General features: G+C 45.6%; 1 protein-coding gene across 5 annotated transcripts in view; it reads left to right on the top strand.

Moving 5' to 3' along the window:
• The window catches only part of eml3 (EMAP like 3), an 87,563-nt gene that overhangs the window by 34,719 nt on the left and 26,049 nt on the right, over nt 1-26,795 (top strand). For all 5 annotated transcript variants that reach the window (XM_015958217.3, XM_015958218.3, XM_070549743.1 and 2 more), the window contains 8 exons: nt 1,286-1,396; nt 1,624-1,652; nt 10,173-10,208; nt 13,848-13,968; nt 14,841-14,990; nt 19,291-19,360; nt 21,830-21,940; nt 25,424-25,519. In XM_015958217.3, the coding sequence (XP_015813703.1) occupies nt 1,286-1,396; nt 1,624-1,652; nt 10,173-10,208; nt 13,848-13,968; nt 14,841-14,990; nt 19,291-19,360; nt 21,830-21,940; nt 25,424-25,519 (724 nt within the window). The remainder of the gene's footprint in view (nt 1-1,285; nt 1,397-1,623; nt 1,653-10,172; nt 10,209-13,847; nt 13,969-14,840; nt 14,991-19,290; nt 19,361-21,829; nt 21,941-25,423; nt 25,520-26,795) is intronic.

Genomic DNA, 26,795 nt, shown 5'->3' with positions numbered 1-26,795 from the left:
TTTTTATGCTCGCGATTGCCCCCACAGGCCAAAAGCGTAATGGCAGCTTCAATAGTAGGCTCGTGCACGAGGGGCGCATGCTGTACGTGCACACTCCTTAACGAAAATAACAGCTGAGACAGTCCCTTGTGTGTGTGTGTGTGTGTGTGTGTGTGTGTGTGTGTGTGTGTGTGTGTGTGTGTGTGTGTGTGTGTGTGTGTGTGTGTGTGTGTGTGTGTGTGTGTGTGTGTGTGTGTGTGTGGGGCCTGGAGGACAGAGGACAGGAGAACGCGCAGCTAATTAATTAAATAATTTGGTTCTGTACCTTTCTCTTCAGCACAGCCGACAAAGTGAAAAGTTGAACCCGCATCTTTTTTATCTGTGAATTCAATGCCGTTCGGCGAGTCTCAAATAAAAATTTGGGAATCTTACTGTAAAAAAAAATACCATTAATGTAAAAAAGAAACTCTGAATAAACTACGTTGACACACAGAATTGAACCCAGGTCTCCTGCACAAGAATCCGACATCTTACTAGGTGAGCTAAAGCACCAGTGATGTCCTTAGTATCTGTAACATTTATATCCTTGATGACAGTTGAAACAACGTTCAAAGAACGGTTCAGAGTGAAAATGGCTATTTTGTTGCTAATTAGCAGGAAATATCTAGAAGAAAGTTCTACAGAAAGTAGCTAAGGGTCCTCAGAAATGTAGCTAGCTTTGTCACTAGGCGTTAGGAACAGCGACAAAGTGGCACTGCCTCTCTCTCTGCTGCTAAAGCTACGGATAGCAAATGCTACGGGCGATGCCTGAGCGTGAACGCGCATGAAGCAGCCTGCTCGACCCGAGCATCTCTCTTTTTCTGTGATTTTACAGAAAAACAGGCAATCACAGTAAAAATGCCAGGGCTCATTCTACAGGACCAGGGCATTGCAGGAGAATGTATGAAGAAGACATTTATTATTTCTATACATGTTTTGGCTGTCAAACTTCCATAATGCCCCTTTAATAAACCAGCAAGACCAAATAAGGAAACGTAAAATCATCAGGATATTAGGAAGTGAGCATAACCATTACAACACAAACAAAATCCTTTGCTTTTATCTGAGCTGGCCGGGGTAATTATGCTAATCCTAACTCCAACCCTTCCAATCAAACACATTTGCTTTGTTTTTCCCATGCTTGTACTTCTAGTGATGATCGGTATTTCATCCATAATGGGATTGTTAGTGGGAGGAGCTCACCCTGTGTGGACATTATTGTTGTAAAGTGGAGGCTGATCTAATGTTTTCTATGTGATTGCCCTAGGCTTCGTAGAAACAGCGAGAAGCTATCGTACCCAGAGAAGCAGAGGAAATGTCTGGACAAGAAGGCTGCCTCTTCGGCAAACCTTCTCGCCCGCTCCCCCAGCCTGGAAAAGTGAGCTTCTCTTCATCACCCACAGCTATTAGCATCCTGTCATGCTCATTTTTCCTTTTGGCTGCTGCAGTCACACATATCTCAACAAAGAGATCGCTGTTGAAGCTCCAGTCACCCTTGTGAACATTAGTTAAATTCATGTCCCGTGAAAGCCTACTGTCGGACTCCTGCTTTCTCATTAAAAGGAAGGCTACTGTTTTTCAAACATCTGTGTTGTGTTCCCACAGCCGTGCAAAGGAGCTGATCACCAGTGCAGGTAAGATCACCAAGTGTTTTGTTAGGGGAGTTGGTGGAGGGTTAGACTCATAGACTCACTTTAAATGATTTCATTCAATTCAGTTCAATTCAAGTTTATTTATAAAGCGCCAAATCACAACAAGAGACCTTCACACAGTAAACGTTCCAATGCAGGTCAGGTCATTAAGCCAATCACTAAAAAGTTCCCTATACAAGGAACCCAGGAGGTTGCATCGAGTCACTGACTAGTGTCAGAGTCTTTACAGCAAACCTCTGTTTAGTTGTTGTTCTTAGTTACTCATAGAGGAGATTAGTTGATGCTTGACATTTTTGTTCACAAAACACAGTAAACAGGACAAAGTACACTAACCGACCACTTCAGTGGCAACTGGGTAGGACCTAGTCTAGAAATCTAGATTTTGCCCAGCAGGTCATTCTAGCCACACTCCTGGGCAGCCTTGGTAGGTCTTCCATTAGCCTGAAGAGGTTTGTGTGTTATACAATTGTTGGGTGGGTTTGGCACCAGAGCGGTGACAGAGGAAAGCAATGGCATCGGCTTAGGAACGGCACTTGTTTGAAATGGCTTTATCAATTTTGAATGATTTAGACTTGGGCCTTTCTTTGAGACATGAGCAGATAGGAGTACTTCACCGTCAGGCGTCATTAGGAACGTTTTTGTCCATTTGGGCAGATTTTAGCATTGTTTGTGCGTGTGGTGCAAATTTTTGTTGCAAAAACTCTCTCTCGACAAATATTGAAATTCGATTTGGAATTTTGAAAAAGTTAAAGTTAAAGTCCCATTAGTTGTCACACACACTGGTGTGTGTGCGAAATTTGTTCTCCGCATTTGACCCATCCCCTGGGGGAGCGGTGAGCTGCAGACACAGCCGCGCTCGAGAACCATTTGGTGGTTTAACCCTCCAATCCAACCCCTTAATGCTGAGTGTCAAGCAGGGAGGCATTGGGTCCCATTTTTTCAAAGTCTTTGGTATGACCCGACCAAGGGACACTATGAAAACAAAAACACTACCCTCTTGTGACCCTAGACAACAAAAACATCCCATTGACCTCCATTCAAACCCAGTTTTTGATCCTGTAACATCTGCCATAGTGATGCATTCTGTCATATTAGGCTTTCATTTTGGAGAAAAGTAGTCAAATTTGTGATTTTCACTGTTCACCACCGAATAGAAGTCAAAAGGTCAACTAGACCTCAGACAAGTGAATAAAACACAGTTTCACTCTCTTACTGAACTTTAAAGTGTAGAAAACCAAAACATTTAGTGTGTTTATGCACCTGGCCGGAGCCAAGGCAACATCTATACAACAACCTTTGTGGTTGGCACAGTTTCAGTCAGGTCGATTGGCCCTTTGTGATCCCAGTCACCCCATTTCATGTCACATTAACGCCTCTTTTAAGTTTCAGTCCCACCCATTTCATGTCCTAATAAGGCCTCTTTAGAACCTCGATAGGCCTGTTTCAACCATCGGAGCTTCGGGATAATTTACCATATTCTGGGCCATTTCATGAGCCAACCAAGAACCTAAACTGGGGTCTGTACTTAGACAGGCACAGTAGAGTCACTGAGTGGGACTTATGGTAACATTGTCGTCGTCGTCTTCCTCCGCTTATCCAGGTCCGGGTTGCGGGGGCAGCATCCCAACTAGGGAGCTCCAGACCGTCCTCTCCCCGGCCAACTCCACCAGCTCCTCCGGCAGGACCCCAAGGCGTTCCCGGAGCAGATTAGAGATGTAACCTCTCCAACGTGTCCTGGGTCGACCCGGGGGCCTCCTGCTGGCAGGACATGCCCGAAACACCTCCCCAGGGAGGCGTCCCGGAGGTATCCTGACCAGATGCCCAGACCACCTCAACTGGCTCCTTTCGATCCAGAGTAGCGGTTCTACTCCGAGTCCCTCCCGAATGTCCGAGCTCCTCACCCTATCTCTAAGGCTGAGCCCGGCCACCCTACGGAGGAAACTCATTTCGGCCGCTTGTATCCGCGATCTCGTTCTTTCGGTCATTACCCAAAGCTCATGACCACAGGTGAGGATTGGGACGTAGATCGACCGGTAAATCGAGAGCCTGGCTTTCTGGCTCAGCTCCCTCTTCACCACGACAGATCGGCTCAGCGTCTGCATCACTGCAGACGCCGAACCAATCCGCCTGTCGATCTCCCGATCCCTCCTACCCTCACTCGTGAACAAGACCCCGAGATACTTAAACTCCTCCCCTTGAGGTAGGACCTCTCTCCCGACCCGGAGTTGGCAGGCCACCCTTTTCCGGTCGAGAACCATGGTCTCAGATTTGGAGGTGCTGATCCTCATCCCAGCCGCTTCACACTCTGCCGCAAACCTACCCAGCAAGAGCTGAAGGTCAGAGCTGGATGAAGCTAGGAGGACCACATCACCCGCAAAAAGCAGAGACGAGATTCTCCTGCCACCAAACTCGACACACTCCACACCACGGCTGCACCTAGAAATTCTGTCCACAAAGGTAAATGAACAGAACCGTGGCAAAGGGTAACAGTGTTTTAATTGGTATCTCAGTAGGAAACGATGTAGGGAGCATAAGCTCCTCCTACTGGTCCCAAGAACAAAGAAAAAATGAATAATTGAACGTGGCTTTAAAAGCTTACGCCCTAAATCACACATAAGTATGTTCTACTAGAATTAAATGAAAAGTAACAACGCATGTTTCGACTATGTCTGTCACATGCTTTGAGATTTATTAGCTTGTAAAAACTTGTAATTAGAAAGACTACAAATCAAACATCGCCAATGTCTTCTCCCTCAGTGTAGCTGCTATTTAGCACACGGCCAGATTTCTAGTGGTCGTCTCCATGTTTAATTCTTCTTCATTCGTCCTGGAAGAAAGATTAGGAGCTCGATGAACTTGACTCTCTGGTTTGGTGCTGATAATCCTACGCGTCTTTTCACACAAAGCCTAAAATAGCTTCCTGAAAATTAGCGCTTTCTTGGCATCAAAATGTGTCTTTAAAATTGCTGGACACCAATGGCTCATATTAAACTGGATTAGAAAATAGCTTTTTAGCCTCCTTGACTTGTATTCATTTTTTCTTGTTTCCGGTAGCCTCTGGGAGTAGATGGGCGTGACTTTAGGCTCCTTCTTGGCAGACGCCAAACAACTGGCATTTGTTGAGTTACCGGTGAAGCAGAAAGGAGAAGAAAATAAGTCTCAACTCTCTTTCTGGTCGTAATTGTTCTGTCCTCAATTTGGCCCCTATCACGTTTTAAGCTAACCCCTTTCTTGTGTCAGTCTTTCTCCTTTAAGGCCTGAATCTTTCTGGGTTTTAGTTGCACGTACATCTGGGTAAGCCGGGTTTGTCAGCCCGTCCCCTCAGAGCGAGGTTTTCTTCACAGAGCCTTCTCTGGAACGCAGGTGTCGCTGAGCATGTGGGCGGGGCAAACGGTGCCCAGAGAAGTCTTTGGTGTCCTCTTGAATTAATGAAAGAAAGCAGCCGTGAGCAGAGTTGCTTTTAGAGACAGCTTGCTACTGTCTCACTGAGCAGCAGTGCTGCCTTGGGCTCCTTTCGCAGCAGACAGTCAGTCCCGTGGCCCGTCTCACCTCACAGTGGAGAGTAGTTGCCTCGCCTGTACAGTCAAGATCCCTTTAGAAGCATCTTCATTGTCTACTTGTTAATTGAAATGTCATGATTAGACTTCATCTCCTATGTTCTGAATCAATGTATTCTTGAATTGCAACAGCTACATTTGGATCACCGTTAATGTTCATGTTTGGGAAAAATGCACTACAGGGAGAATAACATGGGGTTTCAAAGAAGAACAACGCCGTCAGCCAATCGGGATGTCTCCTGTTGTTGACTGGTGCCTACCCTTTCCAGCTGCTAAATGTAGCTGTGCTTCACATTTTGTTTTTGTGTTTCAAAGTTTGTTGTGTTTAGTGATTTGTTGGTGTGGTTTGAACTTCAGGGCCACCGTAGCACTTGTTACTTTAAACTAGATATTTTTACAAATGTCCTATTTGTTTTTAAAATTCTTATTTACTACGTTTTTCATAAAATTAGCTGTGGTCTCTTGATTGAATGCCTTGTAAGTTGTTTTCTGTGGGGGGAAACTCAAGATTCATTTCAGGGGTTAGAAGTTTGTTGGAGGAGTGGGGGGAGGAAACGTCTGGATTCTGAGTCTCACTCAAAAATATTCATCATAAGCGAACATCCCACCTTTGACTGGCTAACAGCAATGTGACTCTTCCACTTTTATCGTTCATTCTTGAGTAAAAATAAACGAAACGTTGATGTGTTACCTTCACAAATAAAATTAAGCTGATTGTGCTCTACAACATTGTGGAGCTGTTGGTGGCTAGCTTCTACCAGCCAGGAGTTCTGCTTTATCCTGGCCATAGAGCCTTCCGTGGTCACATGGGTGATAATGTAAATTTACTCTGTGACCTAGGAGAGACCGTTTGTTTTTCTGACCTGATCATTTTCCATTCTATTTCCTTTTTGCAGCTAAAGCAGGCTTTAGGGGACGAAGAACAATTTCACGTTCAACATGCTTGTGAAACTCGGCATGACCACGATTTCAAAAAGGTTTCTCAACGAACAAGACCATTACATTTATTTCTAGAGCTTTAATCCTACATGTCTTCTGCATTGGAAAAACCTGTAAGTTTGTGTGAATTCAGAAAAAAAATATTATCACAGATGTTAAAGGAGGTGAGTTTTGGTTTGCTGGTTCTTGACTTCACAAGCCTTATGGCTCTAAAACATTCCTGGGAGACCAGACTAACACCAGAACTGGGATATGCTCATTAGCTGATATGAGAAGACTAGGGGTTAACTTAACTTTACACAAGTTGCAGAAATATAAGAGATTATTTTTCATCGGCCTGAGAATGATGTCATATAACACAAAACCAATGAATTGCTAACTGCAGAAGTAATACAGAAGTAAGCTCTGACTGGTATTTGTGCGCTCTTTGTGACTTGCTGGCCCCTGTGGGCCATTCTGGGATCAGATCCACTGTGGTTAGATGAGCTGCCTCGCTACTCCAACTCACTTAACAGATTGATGAATGGCCAACTGTGTAGTGTAGTATAGCTTGCCGTAACGTAGCATAGTGTAGTGTAGTGTAGTGTAACATAGTGTAGTGTAGTTTAGTGTAATGTAGTGTAGTGTAACATAGTGTAGTGTAGTTTAGTGTAGCGTAGCGTAGCGTAGCGTAGTGTAGTGTAGTGTAACATAGTGTAGCATAGTATAGCGTAGTGTAGTGTAGCTTAGTGTACTGTGGAGTAATGTAGAGAAGTTACGCGTAGTGTTGTGTAGTGTACTGTAGTGTAGCTTAGTGTACTGTAGTGTAGCGTAGCATAACGTAGTATAGTGTACTGTAGTGTAGCGTAATGTAGTGTAGTGTACTGTTGTGTAGCGTAGCATAACGTAGTGTAGCGTAGTGTAGTACAGTGTACTGTAGTGTAGCGTAGCTTAACGTAGTGTAGTGTAGCGAAGTGTTGTGTGGTGTAGTGTAGTGTAGCATAGTGTACTGTATTGTAGCGTAGCATAACGTAGTGAAGTGTAGTGTAGCATAGTGTACTGTAGTGTAGCGTAGCATAACGTAGTGCAGTGTAGTGTAGCACAGTGTACTGTAGTGTACTGTAGTGTCGCTTAGCATAACGTAGTGTAGTGTAGTGTACTGTAGTGTAGTGTACTGTAGTGTAGCGTAGCATAACGTAGTGTAGCGAAGTATAGTGTAGTGTACGGAAGTGTAGCGTAGTGTACTGTAGTGTAGCGTAGTGTAGTGTAGCATAGTGTACTGTAGTGTAGCGTAGCATAATGTAGTAAGTGTAGCGTAGTGTGGTGTAGCATAGTGTACTGTAGTGTAGCGTAGCATAACGTAGTGCAGTGTGGTGTAGCGTAGTGTACTGTAATTCAATTCAATTCAAGTTTATTTTTAAAGCGCCAAATCACGACAAGAGTCGTCTCAAGGCACTTCACATAATAAACATTCCAATTCAGGTCAGTTCATTACGCCAATCTGAAATAATGTTTCCTATATAAGGAACCCAGCAAATTGCATCAAGTCACTGACTAGTGTGAGTGACTATACAGCAATCCTCATACTACCTGTAGTGTAGTGTACTGTAGTGTAGCGTAGCATAACGTAGTGGAGTGGAGTGGAGCGTAGCACAACGCAGTGTAATGTAGTGTACTGGAGTGTAGCGTAGTGTACTGTAGTGTAGCATAGTGTAACGTAACGTAGAGTAGTGTACTGTAGTGTAGCGTAGCATAACGTAGTGGTGTGGAGTGGAGCGTAGCATAACACAGTGTAGTGTACTGGAGTGTAGCGTAGTGTACTGTAGTGTAGTGTAGCATAGTGTAACGTAACATAGAGTAGTGTACTGTAGTGTAGCGTAGTGTACTGTAGTGTATTGTAGTGTAGTGTACTGGAGTGTAGCGTAGGATAACGTAGTGGAGTGTAGTGTAGCGTAGTGTACTGTACTGTAGTGTAGCGTAGCATAACGCAGTGTAGTGTACTGGAGTGTAGCATAGTGTTCTGTAGTGTAACGTAACGTAGTGTAGTGTAGCGTAGTGTACTGTAGTGTAGCGTAGCATAACGTAGTGTAGTGTACTGTAGTGTAGCGTAGCATAACGTAGTGTAGTGTACTGTTGTCTAGCGCAGTGTACTGTAGTGTAGCGTAGTGTAGTGTAGCATAGTGTAACGTAGTGTAGTGTACTGTAGTGTAGCGTAGTATACTGTAGTGTAGCGTAGCGTAGTGTAGTGTAGTGTACTGTACTGTAGTGTAGCGTAGCATAACGCAGTGTAGTGTAGTGTACTGGAGTGTAGCGTAGTGTTCTGTAGTGTAGCGTAGTGTAGTGTAGCATAGTGTAACGTAACATAGAGTAGTGTACTGTAGTGTAGCGTAGTGTACTGTAGTGGATTGTAGTGTAGTGTACTGGAGTGTAGCGTAGGATAACGTAGTGGAGTGGAGTGTAGCGTAGTGTACTGTACTGTAGTGTAGCGTAGCATAACGCAGTGTAGTGTACTGGAGTGTAGCATAGTGTTCTGTAGTGTAACGTAAAGTAGTGTAGTGTAGCGTAGTGTACTGTAGTGTAGCGTAGCATAACGTAGTGTAGTGTACTGTAGTGTAGCGTAGCATAACGTAGTGTAGTGTCCTGTTGTGTAGCGTAGTGTACTGTAGTGTAGCGTAGTGTAGCATAGTGTAACGTAGTGTAGTGTACTGTAGTGTAGCGTAGTATACTGTAGTGTAGCGTAGTGTAATGTAGTGTACTGTAGTGTAGCGTAGCATAACGCAGTGTAGTGTAGTGTACTGGAGTGTAGCGTAGTGTTCTGTAGTGTAGCGTAGTGCAGTGTAGTGTAGCATAGTGTAACGTAACATAGTGTAGTGTACTGTAGTGTAGTGTAGTGTACTGTAGTGTGGTGTAGCATAACGTAGTGTAGTGTAGCGTAGTGTAGTGTAGCATAGTGTAGTGTAGTGTAGCATAGTGTAACGTAACATAGTGTAGTGTACTGTAGTGTATCGTAGTGTACTGTAGTGTAGCGTAGCATAACGTAGTGTAGTGTACTGTAGTGTAGCGTAGTGTAGTGTAGCGTAGCGTAGTGTAGTGTAGTGTAGCATAGTGTAACGTAACATAGTGTAGTGTACTGTAGTGTAGTGTAGTGTAGTGTAGCATAGTGTAACGTAACATAGTGTAGTGTACTGTAGTGTATCGTAGTGTACTGTAGTGTAACGTAGCATAACGTAGTGTAGTGTACTGTAGTGTAGCGTAGTGTAGTGTAGCATAGTGTAACGTAACATAGTGTAGTGTACTGTAGTGTAGTGTAGTGTACTGTAGTGTAGTGTAGCATAACGTAGTGTAGTGTAGCGTAGTGTAGTGTAGCATAGTGTAGTGTAGTGTAGCATAGTGTAACGTAACATAGTGTAGTGTACTGTAGTGTATCGTAGTGTATTGTAGTGTAGCGTAGCGTAGTGTAGTGTGCCAGGAAAACACCCAATCTTTAGGATCAACGTTCATTAAAAATATTTAGTTTAGATTTTGATTCTTCACAGTTAATGACAATAAAAACTTTTGCAGAAACCGTTTCTGTGCTCTTTGGTAGCGGCAGATTGAGGTGGTACTTGTCCACTGAATTTCCACACCAACACATGCAATCCTACAGACCTCCCTCCTGAACCAGTTTCCTTCCTGAGCAGCAGCATCACCATAACACTCTTTGACATTAGGATTGTTGGATCAGCAGCATACTCGGCTAAGACATCTCTGAAGATGTTTCAAAGGTTGCTAATGTAGCTACTGCCTGAAATTGTCATTTCAACAAGCATCTGTGTTTTCTGTAGATCCTAATAATTGTATGTTATCATTTGAAGTGAGACAAAACATTTGATCTAAAACTGTGAAAGAAGTGTTGAGAGAATCAAAATCCACTAAAATGTTAAAGCTGCTTCTAGCAGCTCATTAAGGTTACTATGGTAACCAAAGTAGGCTATTTCAGGTGAGCTCTGATCATGTGATGTCTTACCTTGTGTTTATGTGCACACAGGATCTCCTGGCTCTAGAAGAGGAACGTACAGCCAAGGTAGATATCAGATGTTTCCCTTTTATCTGACCAGTAGAACCACGTGGCTGACCGTAACTTTCAGGGCTCATCATGGTTAAGCTCCTCCTTAGATTACTCACCTGTTAAAGCCCTAAGCTCCAACCCTAGCCTCCAGGTCAGGAAACCAGAATATTCTAGAAGTTTTAAAGACCAAATATAAAAGATGAGATGATCACACTTTCCAGGCGGTTACACCTGGAATTGTATTAAACGTGTATTATTTTATGTAGTGCCGACAGTCTGGTCACATGTAAAAAGCAGCTGAAGACCTTTTTATGTAAAACAGATTTTCTCCATCTGTGTTGACATTTTCTGATTCTAGTCTTTCATTAGTTTTATGATCTTTTGTTGTTTTTTAGGGTGATTTAATGATTTTTTTGTTAATCTTTGTGAAAAACTTTGTGATTTTTCTTTGTGATAAATGCTGAATAAATAAACTTTACCCCCAAATTCCACTACCTCCGCTCCGCTCCGCTCCGACACGAACGCCGGAGCAAAATTGGTCCCGTTGTAGTCAATCAGAGCAATTCCACTACTGCGGCCGTGCTCCGGCAGTGCGGCGCCGTGCGCCGCCCTCTGTTCCGGCGTCCGGCAAAAATAGAATCGATCCTATTTTCGCCGGACGCCGGAGCACCTCCGCAGTAAATGGACAGAAATCACAACCGCCCAACAGGAAAAGGAGTAAGCACAATTTCCGTATTTCACAATAAATCGATAAACAAAAGGCGTTTTTTGTTTCATATGCACAGATTTAACAACTTTTAACCACTATCAATGGCGGTTGAAGTTTAAATGCACAAAATTAAGCCATAAATACAGTTTCCCCTATCAAAGTAGTCACACTTTGTTGATCCAAACACTGCTGATCTCTACACACAAATGATGGGCAGATTAAACAGTTCATGCCGATGCTTCTCCCACACAACGGGTGTTTGGATCTAACTTCTGCGTTTATGGCTTGGACTGTATCACAAGATCTCGAAAATCCCGCGCATGCTTGTTTGCCCCCCTCAGGTCTCCGCACCGGAGCGGAGCCGTTGTAGAGCGGGTACCAGTAAAAATTGAGTTCGGAAGCGAGCGGCTGCGGAAGGCGGGGGCGGACCGGACCGGAGCGGAGCGGAGGTAGTGGAATTTGGGGGTTACTCAGTTATTTACTTACTTCCTTCCTCACAATGATCGCACAGACCTTCAGGAGAACACCGAGGTGTTACAACTTATATTGTAAAGTGCAGTGATGATGTCACCACTACAAAAACGTCCCTGTTCAGGCCGTAACACTGTACACTAAACATCCAACAACGCTAACCACAGGAGAGACCCGCAGGCCGTGACACAGCCGTCAGGGCCAGAAGCCCTACAGGACTAGCTACGTCAGAGCCAACCTGTACCGAGGCATCAGAGAAGCTAAACGAGAGGAAAACAAAAAACTATCTGGACATTTCAGCAACACCACAGATGCTCAGTCTCTCCGGCACAGCATCCAAAACCCTGTCATGGCCAGGTTCCAGACACCAACGAGCTCACCAGGACAGAAGACAAGTTAGCAGGCCCATTGTCTTGAAGACAGCTGTCTCTAGGATCAACCCCGCTAGACCTGACCTTATACCTGGCGGTGCTCTGATGGACGTCTTCCTGGACCAAGCTTGTTCCCACATTATTTAAAGCCACTGCTATAATTCCAGACCCTCCTGTCCAGCTATAATGACTGTTGGCCCATAACAGCGCTCCTCTCTCCCGGGAGAAAATACCGGAGCCTCTGACTCTGCTTCACTTGCCAGCAGCTTCACCAACCAGTCCACTTCCTCCCCCTTGCCCCCTGCTCATAGGCAGTAATCAGTGTCTCCTCCCACCAAGTCGGCTACCTCAGCAGCACGCACAAAAGACTGACTATAATATCTACTACAGCAACTCTAGATGCGCCTCAACACTTGCATTTTGTTTATTTTTACACTTTTATGTTCATCATTTTGAGAGTTTACATTAACTTTACCTGTACTACACAGGTGAGAGAGAAATAGCATTTACGTGTTTGTCCTGAACATACTTCTAACTGACAATAAAAGTCAGGAAAGAAAGCAGATGAATTTTCTGGCCAGTGAAAGAAAAAAAATGCATTTGTAAAACTGTTTGATATTATTTAACAAGGCAGACAGAAGTAAAATTATTTAAAAGATACTATAATAGTAGATTTGTTTTATTTGTTTTTGTTTCTGCTCCATCTTAATCAGAAAGACCTGAGCAGGGATGATCTGTCTACATGAATGAAAATGGGTCCATTTAGCTGCTGCAGGATGTTTGTTCTGATTCTAGATCAGAGCAGAACTGATGGGTGGAAATCATGCAGAACAGAGCAGGAAAGTCGTCATTTACCCAATGAAACTGGATTTTACATTTGTCATTATAAATGTCAGAGTTGTTTTGCACGTGTCAAAATGTGGGAACGGGTGAAACAGAAGCTACAAATACAGATATGCTTCCTACAATCAACATAACAAACAACGAAGGAGCACCAAACTCTCCTTACTATACCAGTATGGTAAGGAGAGTTTGGTACCATACCATACCATACCATACCATAACATACCATACCACCAAACTACCATAACATAACATGCCATACCATACCATACCATAACATACCATGTATGGTAAGGAGAGTTACCACCAAACTATCATACCATACCATAACATACCATACCATAACATACCATAACATACCATACCATAACATACCATAACATACCATACCATAACATACCATAACATACCATACCATAACATACCATAACATACCATACCATAACATACCATACCATAACATACCATAACATACCATAACATACCATACCATAACATACCATAACATACCATACCATAACATACCATAACATACCATACCATAACATACCATAACATAACATACCATAACATACCATAACATACCATAACATAACATACCATAACATACCATACCATAACATACCATACCATAACATACCATAACATACCATACCATAACATACCATAACATACCATACCATAACATACCATGCCATAACATACCATAACATACCATACCATAACATACCATAACATACCATACCATAACATACCATAACATAATATACCATAACATACCATAACATACCATAACATACCATAACATACCATACCATACCATAACATACCATACCATAACATACCATACCATAACATACCATGTATGGTAAGGAGAGTTACCACCAAACTATCATACCATACCAGGAGAGTTTGGTACCATATCATATCACCAAACTACCATACCATAACATACCATACCATAACATACCATGTATAGTAAGGAGAGTTACCACCAAACTATCATACCATACCAGGAGTGTTTGGTACCATACCATACCACCAAACTACCATAACATAACATACCGTACCATACCATGCCATACATGGTGTGGTGTGGTATGGTACCAAACTCTCCTTACCATACATGGTATGGTATGGTACCAAACTCTCCTTAAATATTAAAAACTATGGAAGAAAAAGCACTGTTGTTTCATTGGTGCTACATTTACGGGATGTTTCCCAACTCTCTTGTGTGTTACTGTTGTCTTTATGTTCCAGGACAGTCCATCAAAATGTTCATCCGTGGCCGACCCATCACCATGTACGTCCCCTCCAACATCCACAACTATGAAGACCTGAAGATGGAGCTGCCCTCAGAGAGACTGGTGCTGGACTGGGTGTATCCTTCCAGGAGTTTGTAGCCATGTGGTCATCCACAGTAGGGCTGTTTTGTTGAGTTTGTGGTTTCAGATTTCACTCAATGTTCAAGGTTAAAATATCCGCTTGTCAAATAAGAAAGTGTTGGATGATCATTGGTCTGTAACATATTTACTAACCTTCACCGAACACAGCAAAGGGAAGCAGCTTCAACCTAGGTGGTTCAGCAGAACTTCATTTTCTTGATAGACAATATATTTATTCTCATCTGAGAAGCTTTCATTTAAAATAAAAGTGCAAGCTTTTAAATGACACAGTTCAGTTTAAATGAGCCATTTTCCTGAACCTATAGAAGCATCAAGTCCTGGATGACAGCAGGACTTTTTCTCCTCAGTGTGGGATTTATTTATTTACAGCAGAACTATTCAATCCTGGAGGGACACTACTCTGTTCACCTGCTCCAACACTCCTGATTCAAACCAGGTCTAAAGCTGCCTGGAAAACATAAATAATGCAGGTGATGGCACTGGAGGACCAGAGCTGAATAGCCCTGAGTTACAGAGTGGAGCCTGTAGCCTTAAGGAGTGGCTACATATGTATTCAATGATCAATAAGATGTGATATTCCATATAAATATGAAATATCAATCTGATTGATCTTTGAATGTTTAATCAGAAGATTTTATTTTCTATTACTTATTCAGGGACCATAAACACACTTCATATTAATACAGACAGAGACGGGTTTATAGTTTATAAAAATGAATTTATTTCTATTTTCCTAAACTTATGATTATACAAGACAAGGTATGAATGGAATAATGGGATGTAACGGATGAAATGATGGGATGTAACCTTTCTTCTGATTGATGTCACCTTGACCCTGTCATGCTAGCTATGGTTACCGGGGACGGGACTGTCGGGACAATTTGTTCTTCCTTCCGACAGGCGAGGCAGTGTATTTCATCGCCTGTGTCATTGTGCTGTATCACATCAACAAACGCACACAACGGCACTATCTCAAGCATACAGACTGTGTCCGATGGTCAGTATAACAAAGTAATCCATCTTAATTCACAGTAATGCTATCTTAAAGAAATTTGTGGAAAAACTGTAAAAAACGTGAAATGGTTAAAATGATCTTGTAAGATTGAAAATCTGTTGAGAAAAACAAACAACCAGAGGTCACATACTCCCACACATGAGGGATAGCTAAAAATGAATGAATAACTGTGTTTAGACTTTTTTTAATAGGTTTGAAAGACGGCAGTAAATGATATGACCTGCACTGGTATTCCCGTCGTATACCTTATTCCCGTCCCAGTGTGAAAAATGCCACCTACTTCTGGTCCAGCGTTTGTTTTCATAAAGACCGTAGATGGATGATGCGATGACAGATCTACGTCACCCATCTTGACTCGCCACGTGAAAAGCTGCTGTTTTAGGAAACAGCAGAGATGGTCCTGGCTGGTAGAAGCTAACTGTTAGCATTAGGGATCATTCGTGAGGTTGAGAGGTTCTGACTAGATATAGTCGGACTCAACTCAACGCATGGCTCGGGCTCTGGCTCTGGAACCAGTTTCCCGTGAGAGGGGTTGGACTTTCTACCACTCTGGAGTTGCTCCCACTGAGAGGCGCCGAGCAGGGGTGGGCATACTAGTTGCCCCCCATCTTGGTGCCTGTATGTTGGGAGTAACCCCAGTGAATGAGAGGGTAGCCTCCCTCCGCCTGCCTGTGTGTGTGTGTGTGTGTGTGGGGGGGGGGGGGGGTCTGACTGTGGTCTGTGCTTATGCACCAAACTACAGTTCAGACTACCCACCCTTGTTGGAGATCTTGGAGGGGGTGCTGGAAAGCGCTCCTTCCGGTGACTCCCTCGTTCTACTGGGGGACTTTAACGCTCACGTGGGCAACGACCGTGAGACCTGGAGAGGTGTGGTTGGGAGGAACGGCCCCCCTGATCTGAATTCGAGTGGTGTTTTGTTATTGGACTTCTGCGCCAGTCGTGGATTGTCCATAATGAACACCATGTTCAGACATAAAGGTGTCCATATGTGCTCTTGGCACCAGGATACCTTAGGCCGCAGCTCGATGATCGACTTTGTTGCTTCATCTGACCTGCGGCCGCATGTCTTGGACACTCGGGTGAAGAGAGGGGCGGAGCTGTCAACTGACCACTACCTGGTGGTGAGTTGGCTCAGAAGGTGGGGGAGGATGCCGGTCAGACCACGCTGGCCCAAACGTATCGCAAGGGTCTGCTGGAAATGCCTGGCATAGTCTCCTGTCAGAAGGAGCTTCAATTCCCACCTCCGACAGAACTTCCAAAATGTTCCAGGGGAGGCAGGGGACATTGAGTCTGAATGGACCCTGTTCCATGCCTCCATTGTTCAGGCGGCCGACCGGAGCTGTGGTCGCAGAATCGTCGGTGCCTGTTGTGTTGGCGATCCCCAAACCCGCTGGTGGACATTGGTGGTTAGGGATGCTGTCAAGCTGAAGAAAGAGTCCTATCAGGTTGTTTTGGCCTGTGGGACTCCAGAGGCAGCTGACGGGTACCGGCAGTCCAAGCGGAACGCGGCTCGGGTGGTCACCAAGGCAAAAACCCGGGCATGGGAGGAGTTCGGTGAGACCATTGAGCAAGACTTCCGTACGGCTTCGAGGAGATTCTGGTCCACCATCCGGCGCCTCAGGGGGAGAAAGCAGTACACTACCAACACTATCTATAGTGGGAACAGTGTGCTGCTGACCTCTACTCAGGACGTTGTGGATCGGTGGACAGAACACTTCAAAGACCTCCTCAATCCCACCGACACGTCTTCCAGTGAGGAAGCAGAGTCTGGGGACTTTGGGTTGGCCTCTCAAATCTCTGGTGCTGAGGTCACTGAGGTGGTTAAAAAACTCCTCTGTGGCAAGGCTCCAGGGGTGGATGAGATCCGCCCGGAGTTCCTTAAGGATGTTGTGGAGCTGTGTTGGCTGACGCGGCTCTGCAATATCGCGTGGACATTGGTGGCGGTCCTGCTGGACTGGCAGACCAGGGTGGTGGTCCACTTATTTAAAAAGGGGGACTTCAGGTTGTGTTCCAACTACAGGGAGATCACACACCTGAGCCTTCCTGGTAAGGTCTATTCAGGGGCTTTGGAGAGGAGGGTCCGTCGGATTGTTGAACCTCAGATTCAGGAGGAACAATGTGGTTTTCGTCCTGGCCGTGGAACACTGGACCAGCTCTATACCCTTAGGGGGATCCTGGAGGGTGCGTGGGAATTTGCCCAACCAGTCTACATGTGGTTTGTGGATTTGGAGAAGGAGTTTGACCACGTCCCTCGGGGGGTCCTGTGGGGGGTACTCCGGGAGTATGGGGTACCAGGCCCTCTGATACGGGCTGTTAGGTCCCGTATGACCGGTGTCAGAGCTTGGTCCACATTGCCGGCAGTAAGTCGGTCTCGTTCCCAGTGAGAGTTGGATTCCGCCAAAGTTTCCCTTTGTCACCGATTCTGTTCATAACCTTAATAGACAGGATTTCTAGGCGCAGCCAAGGTGTGGAGGGCATCCGTTTTGGTGGCCTGAGGATCAGGTCTCTGCTTTTTGCAGATGATGTGGTCCTGTTGGCTTCATCAGAATGTGATCTTCAGCTTTCGCTGGAGCGGTTCGCAGCCGAGTGTGAAGCAGCTGGGATGAGAATCAGCTCCTCTAAATCTGAGACCATGGTCTTGATTCGGAAAAGGGTAGAATGCCTTCTCCAGGTCAGGGATGAGGTCCTGCCCCAAGTGGAGGAGTTTAAGTATCTCAGGGTCTTGTTCACGAGTGAGGGAAAACTGGAGCGTGAGATCGATAGGCGGATTGGTGCTGCATCTGCAGCGATGCGGGCGTTGTACCGGTCTGTCATGGTGAAGAGAGAGCTGAGTCAGAAGGCGAAGCTCTCGATTTACCGGTCAATCTACGTTCCTACCCTCACCTATGGTCATGAGCTTTGAGTAGTGACCGAAAGTACGAGATCGCGGATACAAGCGACCAAAATGAGTTTTCTCTGAAGAGTGGCTGGGCTCTCCCTTAGAGATAGGGTGAGAAGCTCGGTCATTTGGGAGGGGCTCAGAGTAGACCCACTGCCCCTCCACATCGAGAGGAGCCAGTTGAGGTGGCTCGGGCATCTGGTCAGGTTGCCTCCTGGACGCCTCCCTGGTGAGGTTTTCCGGGCACGTCCAACCGGGAGGAGACCTAAAGGTAGACCCAAGACACGGTGGAGGGACTATGTCTCTCATCTGGCCAGGGAACGCCTTGGGATTCCCCCGGAGAAGCTGGCCCAAGTGGCTGGGGAGAGGGAAGTCTGGGCCTCTCGCCTTAGGCCACTGCCACCGCCACCCGACTCCGGATAAGCGGATGAAAATGGATGGATGGATGGATGTGATTCAGATGTTCTGAAACTCAAATAAAGAATCCAGTGTCTGTTTTGAGTTAGCAGGAAGAGGCTGCAGAGCTGCTGCCAATCCCCTCCTTCACATAACCCCATCCCACAAGTATCTGACTGTTGTGTTGTCAGTGTTAGCGGTTTTACTCTTGAACCTGGAACACCTTGATTGGATCGGAGGGATGTTGTTGCACTTTACCAAGCTCGCACAGACACATGGAATTATCTTATGCATAATTCAAATAATGCAATATCCCACGTTTGTAAACACATTTAAAAACACTTGGTGCAAATTGTTGTGTTTATTGTTTTATTGTGAATGTTGTTACTACTTCTGTGCATCATGACTGACTCATGTCGCTCATATTCAAGCTCAAGCTGTCTCAGAGTCATTCGTGTCCTTGTGTCAGACGCTCCACCCTCCTTACCTGCTGGTGTTGGCTGGAGGGAATGGTGGTGCCCGTTTACGGCAGCCTCGCCTTCGTCAGTGCGTCCCAGGGGAGCTGTGACACATCATGACCATAATCATGACCATGAGGAATGACTGATCACTTTGGTGTCCTTTAACCCAGAATAACCCCTACAGGTCCTTTTAGATGAACACAAATATGTACATCTTGAAACAAACACGTTAGTTTCTCTTGATATAGAGAAATGTTAGTTTTACCAAGAGAAAAATGTTCCTTCTTTCCTAAAGTAGAAACTTTATAGAAGGGACTGCATGAAATGGAGCACATGGTTACATGCCGTTGTTCCACGAACAGGTTTCAAATGCACATGAAATGATTGGATTGTAAATGGAAATTCAGCCGTTCCTGTTGTTTTTAGTGGAGTCAGAAAAAGCAGCCAGAAGCACCTCACTGATAAAGTTCCAGAATCATTTGTTTCTTGTTTATTCTGTTTCTATTTGGGCAAGTTGTGTTCACGTTAAAATGTGTGTTTTCCACAGCCTGACCCTTCATCCTGACAAAGTACGAGTGGCATCTGGCCAGACAGCAGGCATGGATAAAGATGGGAAGGTAACTGGAGAAACACCCGGTCTTCCACAGAAATAAACAATAATGAACAAGAGTCTGCTTCTAGACCTGCAGAAAGAGAAAAGAGAAAAAATAAATGAGTGAAAAAATAAATAAAAAAAATGGGACACACAAAAATACAACAGAAGCAAGCTATCACTGCGTCAACTTGAAGAAATATACAATCAACATTGTTTAACTGAACAAACACACGATAATAAATCATAGTGCATTTAGTGGCAGCGACAGCCTTAAGACATGTGTTGAACGTACCCAAGCCCATACTTATGAGAGCACCATGTGAGCACCTGTGTGTGTACACGTGCTTGTTTATGTAAGGTTTCTCTATAGGAGCGTCCAATAGAGAGTGTGAGGGGCCACAGATCTGCCCCCCAAAGATGTGTAGGAGACGGAGGGAGCTCCAAGTCCCAGAGATCAGGCGCTGCCCCAGAGCACAGGAACCCCAAGGAGACTGCAACCAGAAAGGCCCCCGCCCCCCTCGAGAAGCGCTGAGGATCGCCCCAGGGGGCCACAACCAGCAGCCGGCAGAGTCCCGGGAGATATCAGCGGCAAGCCCACCCCCCACTAAGTGTTTAAGGTGCCAATAAAATTGGGGGGCAGGTTGCCACAGGAATGCGGAAATGGGGTCCATACCCGCACTCCCTGATTTGTCCACCCCCCAAGGTCCTGTGTGCATGTTTGTGTGGTGATGATGTGAGGGAGCAGGAGGAGAGAAATGTGTGGGGATGGGGAGGAATGGCTGGTTGGGCTTAGCCCTCCAGGGAGCCAGCTCCCCCACTGGCCCCAATAGGCACCTCTGTTGTCAAAATGCCACCCAGGGCATGAAGACCCCAGCCCATCTTGCCCGGGCCCAAAGCAGCAGCATCGCAGAGCCTCACGGAGTCCGAGGGCACCAACCCAGCCCCACCCCAGCAGAATATCTACGCCCATCCCTGCATTTGCACAACTTTCAGAATATATAAGACATAGGACATCCAGGTAAGGTTGGGTCCTCCCCCTCTTGGACCTCCCCCTCCCCTGTGATGGGACAGCAGAGGAGCCAAGGTCTACCCGAGGCCCCTGAACCCGGGCCAGGCACTGCTGCTTGTTCCTGCCTTCTTCCTGGCAGCATACATGTCAGGACCCGACCCCCAAGGCTCCACCCAGATCCCCACACGGGGCTGGCCACCCCCACACCCTGAGCCCCCAGGCCTCCACCCAGACTCGCCCAGCTGCCAGGCAGCGACCCATGGTCACCGCCAAGACCTCCAAGGGGCCCCACTCACAACCGCCAGCAGTCCACCCCCTGAGCCAACCCAAGCACCTACAGAGGGGGGCAACAGCCCCCCCAGTCCTAGACACTCCCAGTGAACCCACCTCCAGGGAATGTCCGGATACTCCAAACTCAGACCCTGTCATTTTAAGATACTCCCACCATGCTGTCAGAGAGGTGCTGATACTAATACTTTTGAAGTCTTCATGTTTTCTTATGCTTGAGCTAATAAATGGTAAGTCTGAAAGCTCTATCGTTCTGTTCTATATCTAACCAGGACTCATCTAGTGGTTTATCTTGCAACCATCTTGGTATATATTGCAGCCTGTTGGCTAAGAAATAATAATACAAGTTGGGTAGATCCAGTCCTCCTCTGTCTTTGGTCTTCTGAAGTGTTTTTAAGCTAATTCGTGGAGGTTTATCCTGCCAAAGGAATTTAGTAATTGAGGAGTCCAGAGATTTGAACCAGTCAGCTGGTGGTTTGTTTGGGATCATTTAAGATAAGTAATCTATTCTGGGTAAGACCATCATTTTAATTGTAGCAACTCTCCCCATGAGTGATATTGGTAAGGATTTCCATCTTGCAAGATCATCTTCCACTTTCTTTAAAAGTGGGATGTAGTTTAGTTTGGTTAGGTCTGCCAGCTTGGGAGAGACATTAATTCTGATCTGAATGTTTAGGTTAGGGTATGGATTAGGCACAGTGGAGTCACTAAAATGAATGGAAGTCAATAGAGGTCCACACAAACATATAAGTGTGTGTGTGTGTGTGTGTGTGTGTGTGTGTGTGTGTGTGTGTGTGTGTGTGTGTGTGTGTGTGTGTGTGTGCGCGCCCCCATACTGCAGTGTTGACATTACCTTAAAATGCCTCAGATGGTTTCCTGCAGATCTCGGGTTATTTGTGCAATCAGTTAGTTTTAATGAGGAGGAAAAGGCAATGCTGATTAGAAATAACAGAAAGTTCTACACCATTCATCTGTAGGCACATTTTTCCATCAAGGTTTTCTTTGCAAATTACAAAGTTTGTGTGGAAAATGACTTGCGCAGTTTTAAGACCCTGGTTTGTGTGTAAGCAGGCTTTATAACTGAGGCCCCAGATCAGAGTACTAAACATGGTTTCCCTCAAATTCCGAGCTGTTCTAAATCCACATGATTGTTCAACAGACAGGGCTAATGTGTTTATACATGTTGTGTTCCAGCCTCTTCAGTCGTGTGTCCATATCTGGGACTCCAACACTCTGGTGACACTGCAGCAGATAGGCCTGGGAACCTTCCAGAGAGGGGTGGGGTCACTGGCCTTTTCCTTTGCTGTGAGTTTACCGTACAACTACACACATCACACACAGTATAACACAGCTACACACAGATACAAAAAAAGTAATATGTCATGATGCACACACGCACGTGAAACTTGTTCTCCACATTTGACCCATCTCCTGGGGAAGTGGTGAGCTGCCGACACGGCTGCGCTCGGGAACCATTTGGTGGTTTAACCCCCTGAGAGTCAAGCAAGGAGGAAATGGGTCCCATTTTTAAAGTCTTTGGTGTTTTAACCCATGAGCTCCCAATCTCAGGGCGGCCACTCATACCACTAGGCCACTGAGCTGGTAATTACACAGTTACACACTGATGTATACAGCATCACACTTACTTGAAATTACACTTTACCACCCAGGCACTGTTACATGGAGCTGCACACAGTTTAACTCATTCGCTGCCCGCGTTTCTCACCGTTTTTACAGTTTTTTTTAAGAGTCACAGAACGTTGCGCGCTAGGATGATGTTGACGCCAAAACAACCAAAACAAAGAGTAGACTCACCTCTTACATCAGGAAGAATCCGCGCGTTTCGAGCTTCATCCGTTCTTTCATAATCCATTGTTGAATTGTGATCGGCAGAAGCTTTTCCGGTTCGCGCCTCACCTTTTTTTATAGCAGCGACCCAAAACGATCTCCTAACACATGGATTTTCTGCTTCCTGATCACGTGACGAGTGATGTATGCGGATGAAGATTGGCTTTAGAGCTGAGATGTTTGTTCTCACTGTGCGGGGGCTCGTTCCGACACCCACACAGTAAAATAATGGGCAGTGAATGAGTTAAGAGGAATCGATTTTTTATATTTCACCTCTCAAGATAAAAGTCATGAAGCGCTTCACAAGAGCTAAAAATAAACAATTTAAAATTATTGTACTAGAGAACAGGGGGAGAAAAGGAACATCCATCCATTTTCATCCGATTATCCGGAGTCGGGACGAGGCAAGAGGCCCAGACTTCCCTCTCCCCAGCCACTTGGGCCAGCTACTCCAGGGAAATCCCAAGGTGTTCCCTGGCCAGGTGAGAGACATAGTCCCTCCACCGTGTCCTGGGTCTTCCTTTAGGTCTCCTCCCGGGTGGACGTGCCCGGAAAATCTCACCAGGGAGGCGTCCAAGAGGCATCCTGACCAGATGCCCGAGCAACCTCAACTTGCTCCTCTCGATGTGGAGGAGCAGCGGGTCTACTCCGAGCCCCTCCCGAATGACCGAGCTTCTCACCCTATCTCTAAGGGACAACCCAGCCACTCTTCGGAGAAAACTCATTTCGGCCGCTTGTATCTGCGATCTCGTTCTTTCGGTCACTACACAAAGCTCATGACCATAGGTGAGGGTAGGAACGTAGATCGACCGGTAAATCGAGAGCTGACTCAGCTCTCTCTTCACCACGACAGACCGGTACAACGCCCGCATCACTGCAGACGCAGCACCAATCCGCCTATCGATCTCACGCTCCAGTTTTCCCTCACTCGTCAACAAGACCCCGAGATACTTAAACTCCTCCACTTGGGGCAGGACCTCATCCCTGACCCGGAGAAGGCATTCTACCCTTTTCCAAATCAAGACCATGGTCTCAGATTTAGAGGAGCTGATTCTCATCCCAGCTGCTTCACACTCAGCTGTGAACTGCTCCAGTGAAAGGTGAAGATCACGTTCTGATGAAGCCAACAAGACCACATCATCAGCAAAAAGCAGAGACCTGATCCTCAGACCACCAAAACGGATGCCATCCACACCTTGGCTGCGCCTAGAAATCCTGTCCATAAAGGTTCTGAACAGAATCGGTGACAACGGGCAGCCTTGGTGGAGTCCAACTCTCACTGGGAACGAGCCCGACTTACTGCCGGCAATGCGGACCAAGCCCTGACACCGGTCATACAGGGACCATATCAGAGGGCCTGGTACCCCATACTCCCGGAGTACCCCCCACAGGGCCCCCCGAGGGACGCAGTCAAACTCCTCCAAATCCACAAAACACATGTAGACTGGTTGGGCGAATTCCCACGCACCCTCCAGGATCCCCCTAAGGGTATAGAGCTGGTCCAGTGTTCCACGACCAGGGCGAAAACCACATTGCTCCTCCTGAATCTGAGGTTCAACAATCCGATGGACCCTCCTCTCCAGAACCCCTGAATAGACCTTACCAGGAAGGCTCAGGAGTGTGATCCCCCTGTAGTTGGAACACACCTTGCAGTCCCCCTTTTTAAATAAGGGGACCACCACCCCTGTCTGCCAGTCCAGTGGGCTGCTCTTTGTCTGATTCCTCACCTAGGACCTGTTTGCCATGTGTGACCCTACCAGAGGCAGAAACCCTCAGACAACTTAGCTCCTAGGATTTTGAGACACTCAAGCCCCTCCACCACGGTAAGGTGACAGCCCAGGGAGAGAAAAGGAACATTTTAGATAAAATATGTGAAGGAAGAAAAAATTAACTAAAGGTAATCACGGGAACCCAAGAAAGACAGAACTGGTAGAAACAGCAGCATGAAGAGAATGTGTTCAGGAAGAACGTCATGCCAAAGCCAGCCTGAACAGGTGAGTTTTCAACTGCTTTTTAATGGAGACCACCGAGTTTACTGGTCTCAGGGGGATAGAGATTCTGGGGGCCACAGCAGCAAATGATCTGTCACCTTTGTCACCAATGTAAGATGGTGCTTGTCCATGTAAGGCCCTGAAGACCAGAACCAGGATCTTGAAATGAACCCTGAAGTTGACTGGCAGCCAGTGAAGCTGGAGGAGAAGCGGGGTGATGTGGATGTGTTTGGAGGACTTGGTCAGAAGCCGAGCACAGGCATTCTGAACCACCTGTAGACGGTTCAGGGAGGTTCTGCTCAGACACGTGAAAAGAGAGTTACAGTAGTCTAAGCGTGAGGAGATGAAGGTGTGGAGAACTGTCTCAAGTTCAGAGCGGGACAGAATGGGACTCAGCTTAGCAACGTTCCTGAGATGGAAGAAGGAAGAGCGAACAAGAGAACTGACATGAGAATCCAGGGTGAGAGCTGGGTCAAAGGTCACACCAAGATTCCTGACAGAGGGTTTGGTGAGAGAAGCAAGCTGACCAAGAGAGTCTCTGACTTTGGGAACCAGCTTGTCTGGGGCACAGATGAGGATCTCAGTCTTATCTTCATTCAGCTGAAGAAAGCTCCCACCATCCAGGTTTTGGTAGAGTCTAAGCAGGTGTGTAACAGCTGCAGCTTAGACATCTCATGGGGCTTAAAGAAGATGTACAGTTGGATTATTCCTTTGCTGTCATGCAAGTACCCCCCCCCACACACACACACACACACACATCAAACTGGCCGCATCCTTTCTTATGTTGTAAAGTTTTAGTGAATGTTTGCACAATTTCATTTAGCGCACCGACTCTGATCTCAGTCCAAACGAATAATTTTGTGTAACATGTTTAGTGACCAGTTTGCATAAAACAGCAGATATTTAGAAACACCTTGTTTTTTTGTTTTTTTTTCTGTGATGTTTTCAGGATTCTGGAGCATTTCTGAGTGTAATCGATGACTCCAATGAACACATGCTGTCTGTATGGGACTGCACAAAAGGGACAAAGCAAGCAGAAATCAAGGTAAAACTGAAGGTCACAGTTGCATGCGAATGCTCCAATAAACAGTCTACTGTTTGATGTGGGTCTGTATAGTGATGTACACACATGGAGGTCTTGGGGGGCTTGGTTTGAAATGGCCACAGACAACTTTTTAGGTTTTGTGCAGCTTAAACACCTGCAGACATTATTATCTGTATGTCGGTGTCAAATAAAAAGCTTTAAATTTCACTATAAATGTTTTAGGCCACCTGTGGAAATATTCAGATACTTGGGACATACACACCACTCGCACTTAATTGGCTTTTGAGTGCACAAACGTTTTAATTCACAGGTTTCACAAGCTCCTCATTCTCTGTATCAGTTCCTGGTCACACTCTTGGTCCCATTCCTCCACGGTCAGCGCAGCAGATGGGATGCATTTCAGCAGTACGCCAGCACTGTGCTTAGGCCCAAATGATTTCCTCGAGTCATCAAGAGTTGGACTCATTCAAAGATGGTGTTTTTTTTATTGTTTACACTTTAAAGATTTAGCAGGAAATTCGTTGAAGTAATTGGTGCTTGTTTACCTGAACTAAAACTTGGAGATTTTTGAGGTCACAGTGGAAAAATTTTGTTCAGAAGTAGCTACATGATTTTAAAAAGACATCATGGTTTTAGATGGATTTGTATTGTAGTGTAAAGGCCCTGTGTGAGTCCCGACCCCTGTTAAAACCTCTATCTTCCCGTCACATTGAACTTCTCATCATGATTAATGTGTGTGTGGGCTGGGGAATGGTAAGACCAACTTTGGTGATGTATACAACGGACCGAGTTACACATAACTGGTGCTACTGCACTTATTTGTGGCTTTTGACACCTTGGACCATGAGATCTTGATCTCTAGGTTGGAACGATGGGTAGTCATTTCTTGATCTACACTGGAATGGTTTAAGTCCTATCTGTCCGAAAGAGTGTTCCTGTCAGGTACTATAGATCAAACTACACACTGCTGCCCTGGGGGGTTCCTCAGGGAATGATTCTTGGGCCCTTGCTATTCTCTCTCTACCTTCTGCCATTGGCAAACATTCTTTGCAGGCATGGAATCTCCTTCCACCTGTATGCAGATGATTGTCAAGTTCTTGGGCCATTGCTGTTTTCTGTCTACCTTCTGCCTCTGGGCAGTATCCTGAGCTATCAGAATCAGAATCAGAAAAACTTTATTTATCCCCAAGGGGCAATTAAAAAAAAAACAGCAGAGCAGCATGATGTTGGACATACGAACATTGAATAAATAGGCAATAAGGAAGTAATAAAGCAG

Source organism: Nothobranchius furzeri, chromosome 3, assembly GCF_043380555.1.
Source record: "Nothobranchius furzeri strain GRZ-AD chromosome 3, NfurGRZ-RIMD1, whole genome shotgun sequence".
Taxonomy (NCBI): domain Eukaryota; kingdom Metazoa; phylum Chordata; class Actinopteri; order Cyprinodontiformes; family Nothobranchiidae; genus Nothobranchius; species Nothobranchius furzeri.
The sequence above is the reverse complement of the archived record's forward strand: the minus strand, read 5'-3'. Positions and strand labels throughout refer to the sequence as shown.